This window comes from Apostichopus japonicus, chromosome 1 (genome assembly GCF_037975245.1).
Source record: "Apostichopus japonicus isolate 1M-3 chromosome 1, ASM3797524v1, whole genome shotgun sequence".
NCBI classification, from domain to species: domain Eukaryota; kingdom Metazoa; phylum Echinodermata; class Holothuroidea; order Aspidochirotida; family Stichopodidae; genus Apostichopus; species Apostichopus japonicus.
Genome location: NC_092561.1, coordinates 16,981,811 through 16,991,600, shown reverse-complemented (window position 1 = coordinate 16,991,600; position 9,790 = coordinate 16,981,811). Strand labels below are relative to the sequence as shown.

The window sequence follows — 9,790 nt, the reverse complement described above, 5'->3', positions numbered from 1 at the left end:
GTCTGGAAATCTTGCAAATTTATGAAGAGTAAAAAGAAATGTACAGGATATTAATATACATGTTGGCAATAACTGAAAAAGTGATTGCTTACTGACATTAAGTGGAGATGCCAACCAGTACGATTTTATCGTATTCAGTACGATTAAAAAAGTGAAATACGATTCGCCTCTTAAAAATACGACTTTTCATTTTTCCCCCCAAAAAGTTTTTTATTAAATTTATTCTTAATTGTTTTATTTTTTTTAATATTTGATCAATAATCTTGCTACATGCTGCAATTCATATTTGATTATTTGAATTATCTGACACTTTTTTCCTTTTATTTGGTTTATAATGTCAGTTATTCTCACTTCTACTTCTGGCTTGAACCAAATTCTCATTGGCCCAAATATGCAAGCAATTAAGCTGTATCATTATTCTCATTATGCATTTAAACACCCTTTTTGCATCATAAGAATTATTACAGATGCTTTACAATTTTCTCATAAGATGTTATTGAAAAAGCAAGTAAAACATTTTACTGGCCCGGGGCATATGGGCCAGTGTTAGTTTTTGTGAAAATCTGATTTTTCTCTCAAAAATCTGATTTTTTAGGATTTTCAATCTGTTTTTTGTGTCAAGAGGTTGGCATCTCTGATTAAGTAGCAAGCAGAAGTAGTGAGGTTTAAGTGTGGTGATCACTAGTCAACTTTTCCTTTTCTTAATCTGAACCAGTAACTCGCAGTACTTTCAATACATCGCTACACTGTGTCTGAATATTAAAGATATCCACTCTCCCCCTACATGCCCAACCATACAAACAATAAGCTAGATAATATCATTTATACTGTCCCTTCCTCCCCAGCCCCCCCCATCTTTACCATGCCCAAAACCATTGCATTCCCAAATCTCCATTTCCATAACCCCATGGCTCCTCAACTTCTGGCCCACTCTGAAAAAATAAGTTATGTGACTTGATACATTTATAAGCCATAACAAATAATCAAAAGTATTTTTAAGTTATTAAAGAATTTGCATATAAAAGAGAAAAATTGCATGTATGTTAGTACTGACAAGAATACCAAAAAAAATTAACAATGAATTCTTACAGTAGTAGTAACATTACTAAGCAATTTAAAGTGGATGCTTTATTACAGAACAGACAACAGTGAATTCTTACAGTAGTAGTAACATTACAAACCAATTTATTAATTTAAGTGGATGGCGTATTAAAGCATAGATAATTACCAATTTGATTTCAAAATGCCAGACTTTATTATCCTACAAAGTTTAATAATTCTTGCATGGACAGGTGCTAGATCAGTGGTACCACAACAACCTATGCAATCACCATTGGAACAGTCTACTTTATGATACATCACCCAGGAGACAGCCAACTCACACACACACTTATTACCATATAGAGCTTATAAATATTCATGAGTGGACAGGTCCTCACAATGAATAAGAAATAATCACCATTGGAACAGTCTACTTTATAATACATCATCCAGGCCACAGCCAACTTACACACACACACTTATTACCATATAGAGCTTATTAATATTCATGAGTGGACAGGTCTCACAATGAATTAGAAATAATCACCATTGGAACAGTCTACTTTAAAATACATCACCCAGGCCACAACCAACTTACACACACACTTATTACCATATAGAGCTTATAAATATTCATGAGTGGACAGGTCTCACAATGAATAAGAAGAAATTATCTTTAATTTCTACAATTCAGCTACTCTTTGGTCAAATAGCTTGATTTATCCTTCAAAGTTTGTCATGGTTCTAATTTGTTTGTCTTTTCGACATGGCCAGGTTGAAGGGCCAAATGCAACAGAGTTTCTGAGTGTAAGATTTGCCGATTCATGTTTGTAGTAGAGTACCATGATTGTGTGTAGCCTAATACCACACTGAAGTCAATGGAAAAACCTAGCATAACAATAGTGCACAGGCTTCATGAATGTAAAAGTGCCATTCACGGTAAATGATGAGCGCTCCAAAATCCCAACCTACTCAAAAGGGTATGTCAATGACTACAAGGTATGTGTCACACGGCCCAGCGCGGGTAGATCGCTATTGTACTGAATATGAATGTTAATGGCAGTTTCACTGAGGATGGAGGTAAGTTATTTGTTGGTAGAGGGGAGAGGGGGGGGGGAAGGGCAATGCATGGTTAATGTAAGGACCGAGACAGTACTTAATAGTTCCACAAAGTGAAGCTGCTCTTCAAAGGGACTTTGTTACAAAGGGACCAGACCAGAAAAGTATCCACTTATTTCTGGTTCCTCTACTTCCATCTCACATATATATCATTCAATATAGTTTATTTGATACCATCTATATTTATCCTAAACTGTTCAAAATGTACTTTATCGATGGTATTTTAGTTTTCTTAGTATCATTCATTAAGGAACAATGGGCCTCTGGTGCGCTGGAGGAGACCGTACTAGAGGAGGTGGAGAGGGTCCAGTCCGCTACCTTCCCCAGTGGAGCAGGGGGCTTCTCCGCCTTCCACATGGAGATGGTGGACTCGGCCTTGGCGAGATATGGGAGCAGGCGGTCCACTGCCCTTATCGACGAGGGAGTGCAGCTGTGGCTGTCTTTGACGACGGCAGAGGGCCGTCTGTGGTCGTCGCAGCTGCTGAGCTACCGGGGCATCATCACCTTTGTGGGGGCAAGGCTGATGGGTTATTTTATCAGTATGTCAGATATCACTTTACATTGAATTACCTTCTGTAGCTGAAAGATGCTAGTTATTGATTGATTGATTTTATTAGTTATTTATTTATACAGATTATAACTGTCTAGAAATTCTGATATTCATCCTGCCGCAGGATTTATTCTCTTGGATTAATTCGGTTTTGTTGTTTCTTTTTCTTTACATTTTACAACATCTCGATGAATCTTTTATCACACATTACTCTTCCTTTTCTTGTTTTAGAAAAAACTGCTATTTTTCTTTCAGTTAATGGAATGGAATTTTATTATGTTACAGGAACGAGGGAGCGACAGCTAAGAAACCTCCTACGAGTCGTACGAAGACGATGACCTAATTACACCCATGACCCTAAATCTGCAAATATCCTCCTGCAACCTTGGACTCAAAAAACTAAACTAGGCAACCCCAAACCAAGAATCCCCCTAAAAACAAGACAAAGAAACTTCTCAGTAGTTGCCTGTGGCATTAACCCTGAAATCCAAATCAAAGACATTGAACAAGAATTGAAAGATCAAGAATACTACCCAATCCAAACAAAAAGACTGATTAGTCGCGCCACTAACAAGTGAAGCGCCACTAACTGATTAGTCGCGCCACTAACACTTACCTGGAAGGTAAAAATCACATTTGAAGAAAAAGAACCCCAACAAACACTTATCAAACATGGCCTATACCTAGAATACTCTCAACACAAAACCGAGGAATATATAACAAACTCCCCCAAATCACCCAGTGCTTCAAATGCAAGCTCTTTGGTCACACTCACCACAGCTGTAAAAACCAAACAAGATGCCTTAGATGTGGCGAAAATCACAGGGTAAAAGATTGTCCAGAACAAAAAGAGAACACCAAATGGCAAACTGCTCAGGGACTCATGCCGCCCTATACAAAGGCTGCCCGAAATTCAAAGAAGCTAAAACAGAAACTTTTAATAAACAACAAGTACAGAGAACCTACGCAAATGTCACCAAAGCTGCCCCTAAAATTGAAATAACAAATAAATTCGCCACGGAAGAAAAACTCAATATTGCAACATTTGTAGTTGAATTAGTACAATACACATTCCAAAAAGCCAACAATATTAGATCTGAAGACCTTGCCAGCTATTTCACCGTGTTAGCACTAAAACACATAAACTTAAACAACACCATTGAGGACCAGACAAAAGAAGAGGTAGACAATGACAGAGTAAGTAAAATGAAAGAAATATTTTTCCTTTAGTTGCATTGCTTCATGTATATTTAGGTATATATATATAAACCTATATACATATATAAATGTGTCTGTGTGTCATAAGATGTAAGACTTAGCTATTAAAATCTGTCGTTACCACTAAAATTTTCTTTCATAATGTGAATAGATTTCAAAATTGTTAGCTATTCCACATTGTTCCCCTTCCAGGTGATGGACATACTGAAGAGTCTGGGGACGGAGGCCGCAGAGTCCGACACATCCAGGCCTCTTTTCAGCGACCACGAATCGGTACTTAGCACACATTTGCCTTACTCATAAGGGTATGGGCCATTTCAGTTGGTAGGGTGGAGGGGTCAAAAACAGCTATGTCAGAATCTTGGCTGATTCTCACATTCCATGCCAATACGTTCAGAATAACCAAATATCTGGCTAATAAAAATATTATTTATATATATATATTCTTTGCACATTTGTATTCCTCAGGTTGATGAGCTGGAAGTGAAGGAAGAGAGAAATGACCGGGAAGATGAGGCAATGGAACAAGACAGGGATGGGGATGACGAGGGGATAGGAGGAGAGGACAGGGATGGGGATGACGAGGGGACAGGAGGAGAGGACACGGATGGGGATGACGAGGGGACAGGAGGAGAGGACACGGATGGGGATGACGAGGGGACAGGAGGAGAGGACAGGGATGGGGATGACGAGGGGACAGGAGGAGAGGACAGGGATGGGGATGACGAGGGGACAGGAGGAGAGGACACGGATGGGGATGACGAGGGGACAGGAGGAGAGGACACGGATGGGGATGACGAGGGACCGGACGTAGACAGGGATGGGGATGACGAGGGGACAGGACTAGCTAGCCGGGCGAAACGTCCTCGCCTTGGGGAACCGGTAAATATAATTCATTCATTTACCTTTATGCTACTTTGATTGTACAGGCCAACAATGCTTGTGTTTCCTGTGACCTGAATAAACATTTCTCTTCTACCTCTTTCATTTTAAACACAGAAACGGAAACCAAGGCAATGTCCTCTTTGTGAGGGCATGTTCGTCCGGCTGGCAACACACTTGACAGACAGCCACAACGTGGCCAACAGGGAAAACCGACTGCAACTACTGAACCAAGCCCGCACCCAGTAAGTCTTTTTATCGACACAAGTTGGTTCAAATTTAATCCTTGCTTATGTCGAGGTGTAGTATTTGAACAAATATCAGCTGATGTAGGAGACGTGAAAAGTAATTGTAACACTGCAAATGAATAACTGGATATGTATGTGCATCGGTCTGGCTTCTTCACAAATCATAAATCAATAGACACACTATTTAAGTGAGTGCATTTTTTACTTTCAACAGAAAAGTCCAAAGGAGTAGGTCGGGAAAGGGGGCAGAAGGGAGGACCCTCCGTGATTGTCCGGTCCCTGGCTGCCCGTCAACGGCACTCCTGAGGATCGACCAGCACCTCAGGAGGTGCCATGGTTTCGAAGTAAGTGTCCACTATTCCAATCCATCTGCTTTTTGCAAACGTTATTTTGTATTAGTGACTTCACTAATTGTCTTTAAAATTCTGTAATATGCAAATGAGATACCAAAACAAACAGAAAGGTTGGTACCACTTCATCTTTGAATTAGTAAGCTCCACGGTCTAAAACTGCATCGGACTCACCATACTTTCTCGGGAGGGGTCTTGAATCAATTGCTGGCCACAGGGTCAAAGCATTAGCAAGTCGGGTGAGCATTATTAAGTGTTGTTATACATGACTTTGTAATACATGCTTTCCTGTTTTTCTTTTTCTCAGAAATCCAGCCAAGAATATATGCTTTGGCTGGCGGAAGCCAGGGCTACCGTGCCGGAAACTGACCCCACTTCCCCCGAGAAAGCAAAGCCTTCGGCCCACTCAAAAATTCCCAAGAAGTTGGATGACAAGGCGGTTTTAGGTATAAACTACATGCTACGATATTCTTTGTTATCCATCCTACCATGCAGGTATTCACACAATGCGAAAGTATCACATATTAATGTTATTGTGAGATACTGATGAGCTGCGCTCTTAAGGGTAGATATGTCCATACAGCAAGCATTATTTCTTTTTACAAAAGATTTTTGACAGCAATAAATATATCTTCTTACGAATGTCTTGTTTACAGGCCCTCCTATTCTAATTATGAGTTAACTTTTCTTGTTACACAGACAGGTTCCTGAGCTACGAGGCCGCCATGGTTGGGGGTACTGGCCCCAACCTAAAGCAGGCAGAGCAGCACCGCCGGCAAGTGGAGATACTGCTCCAGAGACTGGAGGTCAATTCCATTGCCGGTCTGGTCGACCCGCTGTCAGTACAGAGGTAGGTGACTTATCCGGCTAAATTATGGCCACATTTTGAGTCCAAAATTCGAATACGACACTAGATTTTCTTGAATTGTCTGTAATATGTTATATAGTGGCTCACCTATGCCGTCCAAACATCAATATAAAAACTCAAGAAGGGATGAAAGTTGGAAACATTCACAGCAAATCCAGATATATATCACCTCACTGTCGTTGTAAAGGCCAGTTTACTGTTACGAAGAACTGTGAAAACATAATTTGTTAATTTCAGTATAATTAATAGAAATGTATTCGACCACATGCTCTAACACCATTCCAAAGTATCGATTCGTTCTTCTCTTACGCATACGTATCTCATCATATTTTTTTCTTACTCAGGGCTGCAAATCTTCTCCGGGAAGACAAGAAGGCACCAAAGACCATTTCGAGCTACCTTCTCTCGATGAAACTGTTCTGTCGCTTCCTCAGACTAAACGAGGAAGTGTCCAAGTCCGCCGGCGTAAAGCCGAAGGCCGCAAAGCGGACGAACCTGGCGGCAGAGCAGTTTCAGGTAGCCTTGCGCCCGGAGATAGATCGCCATGGCAGGAAAATTGCAAGCCAGATCAAAGGTAAGTTCCCTTCTTATCTCTTACTTTGGGAACGAGGCTCGATATGTCATTTTGGGCAGACCGTTCAGTCAATCTCAAATTTTCTGCACCCCCCACCTTCTCTTCTGTTGGTGGCAGGTGAAATCTTAGGGGGTTAAGAATTTTTGCAAAACGTTATATATTTTTAACAAATAAGTGGATGTATACCTTGAATAATCTTGATGAATTAAATTTTCGAAAACCCCTTTTGCACGCTCCTTAGGAAAAGCTGTTCCCCCTCCCGCCTCTCTGAGTGGGGCAAATCCTGATTCAACCCCCGGATCCACCACTTTTGTGTAAAGGACTGGGATTTTCATACAAAGGTATACCAGTCTGTATGGATCTGATATAGAACTTTTCTTGTTTGTTTTGCAGATTCCATTCTGTCATCAGCAGAAATTGGGAAGCTGAAGAGGCTTGCAATGAAAGAAGGAATTGCCATGGCGGGTGAGCTTTTTAAAACCATATTTTAAGATTATATCTTTCAAGATAAGAGAGTAGATACACATAGTTTAAAAGGAGTATGAGTACTGGTGGGTGGGGGAGTGGTCTGGGGGTTGGGAGGGGAGGAAGAGCAATAAATGTGGGTTGGTCATCATTGGGTATGTCATGCAAATGATCACATTTTCCATTCATTCTTTTCTTTACAGAGAATACAGACTCCATTCTGCGGTCCTCCGTTGCCATGAACAGGTTTCGAGACCTGCTCATGGCAATGATATTGATCAGTACTGGCCACCGCAGCGGTGTGGTACTGAACCTCACCGCTGGGAAATTCACGCGGGTCGAGCGGTTCTGTCTGCCAGATGGGTCACAGAGATATACCATAAAAGTAAGAACATACATGCTTTATGTTTTCATGGAATTGAATTATCTCGTCTCCCACTGTAGGACGCCAAAATATGGACAATATTTAGCTCACATCTTAGATATATTCTGTCGTTGCAGTTCGACATAAATTAATCCGCTAACTCCGACATCCCGTAGGTTAAAAGGATGGTATGGCGGCGGGATGGGATTTATCGGCCAAGATTACACGTTTTGGTTTTTACCCGTTGTTACTGACCTACTGTGATCGCAATCATCTCACCCAATTGACTTCCTAAGATACAATGTCACCACTGTTGGGCTCCTGCTTACTATACAATGCATTTGACTACCGATATTTTAATTGCTCATTTTATAGCACTTTTACTGTAGCCTTTGATAGTACCATTGCTCCATTTTCACATTTGAATATTTTATTTGCCTTCAAAGATCTCAGACCACAAGACCCTGAAGTCGCATGGACCGACCCACATTACGATAGACCAGACAACGTACAACTTAATGTTGGTCTATTTTAATGTGGTTCGGCCCCATCTTCTGAGGGGTCGAGTGGCGACCGAGGCGGAGGAAAGGGACACCCCTTTCTTCCTCTCGAACAACGGGAACCGGGTGCGGAGGCTGAAGGCGCTGATGGTGGCAGTTGGGTTGTCGCTGGGTGTTGAAAACTTTTCTCCCCTGAACCTCAGGAAGACAGCCGCGACCTTGGTAAGATTTTAAAGTCCATAACATAATTGAATTATACTGACCCAAGAATAAATAGAACAACAAGTAAATTCAATGGGGGAAGGATTGTGCCCTCCAATACTGTATGTTACCTGCCTAAAGTCTTTGTTCATTTTTGCCTTTCCAGAGGGCCAAAAGTTCTGCAATTGCTGGCCACAGAGCCAAAAGTTCCACAATTTTAGTTTGTGTTACCCTATTAACCGGAAACTGATATTGGATTCAAACTTTTTAATTACAGGCCGTTCAATCGGAGACCGCCGCTGGACGGTCCAGGGTCGCACAGGCTATGTCTCATACCGAGTACACTCAGGGGAGTTACTATAACGAGAGGCTGGCCGGCGCACAGGCCTGCATAGCAGGTTCCACCGTCGCCGGTCTCCTCAATGGGGTAAGAATGACAATTTGCTAATGAGTGCCCCCCAGAGAGAACCAGCTGCCAAGAAAGAATAGGAACCAACTGACGTCGGATGACGAGGGAGCCCTGGACCGGTACTATGACCAAATTTACAGTACTCCGGAGAGCTCTCCGAACACAGACGTAAGCAAATCTGCAATAGTAAAGTTAAGACGACAATTGACAATGATGCAATATTTAAAAAACAAATTCAAATTTTATCAATTTATAATTTCATTCCCTATATATACAGTCCCTTCAACAACAACGGAAGTAGACCTGAACAACGAGGCTTCGAGATACCTGACATCATTGAGCACGGGAGAAGTACAACACTCTGACGCCTTGTTCACTGACAGTGAACTTGAGGTAAATATCAGTCTATCTAGATCTGCCATAGATTTATATGTGAACTTATTTGGATGTGAAACTATTTTATACTGTTTGCTTCCTTAGGAGGCAGAACAGATCACAAGTGCCCCCCAGAGAGAGCCATCAGCCGAGAAAGGACCAACTGCCGAGGGAGAACCAGCCACCGCTGCCAAGAAACCAATGAAGGGAACCACGATCCAGAGTGCCCCCCAGAGAGAACCAGCTGCCGAGGGAGAACCAGCAACCGCTGAAGAAATAACAAGGAAGTAAACAACCATCCCCTGTGTCCCCCAGAGTGAGCCAGCTGCCAAGATCCAACCGACTGCAGAGGGAGAACCAGCAACTGTTCAGCAAGATGGAAAAGAAGAGGATGAAAAGAAACCAAAGGTCCATGTGAAGTCGTTCCAAGAGTTCCCTAAGCCCACCACAGATCGCCCACTCTGTAGTCAACCTGTCGTCAGGCTGTCAAACCATCTGATCCAGAAACACAGCATATCCACCAAGGAGTATCGACAGAAGGCCCTTTACCAGTCAAGAGCCATGTGCATATATTTGTCTACAGGAATAACTGTGTAGTTACTGATTATTTATTACCATATTATTTA

General features: G+C 41.7%; 2 protein-coding genes across 4 annotated transcripts in view; one reads left to right on the top strand and one right to left on the bottom strand.

Annotated features, from left to right (window-relative positions):
* Positions 1 to 34: 34 nt before the first annotated feature.
* Positions 35 to 8,841, top strand: LOC139969159 (uncharacterized). 2 transcript variants are annotated; one of them, XM_071974012.1, is made up of 13 exons: positions 35 to 2,699; positions 2,996 to 3,907; positions 4,121 to 4,201; positions 4,397 to 4,810; positions 4,928 to 5,055; positions 5,273 to 5,402; positions 5,716 to 5,854; positions 6,108 to 6,258; positions 6,621 to 6,850; positions 7,244 to 7,315; positions 7,519 to 7,700; positions 8,126 to 8,401; positions 8,658 to 8,838. In XM_071974012.1, exons 2-13 carry the CDS (start codon positions 3,518 to 3,520, stop codon positions 8,826 to 8,828), a joined length of 2,364 nt encoding a protein of 787 aa, XP_071830113.1. In that variant the 5' UTR covers positions 35 to 2,699; positions 2,996 to 3,517; the 3' UTR covers positions 8,829 to 8,838. The 2 variants fall into 2 exon arrangements, with proteins under 2 accessions (XP_071830113.1, XP_071830108.1); XM_071974007.1 differs by having other exon boundaries at positions 35 to 3,907; positions 8,658 to 8,841.
* Positions 6,259 to 9,790, bottom strand: part of LOC139969183 (2-aminomuconic semialdehyde dehydrogenase-like) — a 32,004-nt gene continuing 28,472 nt past the window's right edge. Inside the window, exon 9 of one of the 2 annotated variants that reach the window (XM_071974050.1) lies at positions 6,259 to 6,485. The gene's annotated coding sequence lies outside the window, so the exon portion shown is untranslated. Of the gene's footprint in view, positions 6,486 to 9,391; positions 9,529 to 9,790 lie in introns of those variants that run through there. The other variant, XM_071974039.1, reaches the window with a different exon arrangement.

Bases quoted from the DNA above. Each gene is read 5' to 3' on its own strand.
- LOC139969159 (XM_071974007.1), top strand. From the start codon at position 3,518: ATGTGGCGAAAATCACAGGGTAAAAGATTGTCCAGAACAAAAAGAGAA. The intron at 5,056-5,272 runs GTAAGTCTTTTT...TACTTTCAACAG, and splicing joins CTGAACCAAGCCCGCACCCA to AAAAGTCCAAAGGAGTAGGT. The intron at 5,855-6,107 runs GTATAAACTACA...CTTGTTACACAG, and splicing joins GGATGACAAGGCGGTTTTAG to ACAGGTTCCTGAGCTACGAG.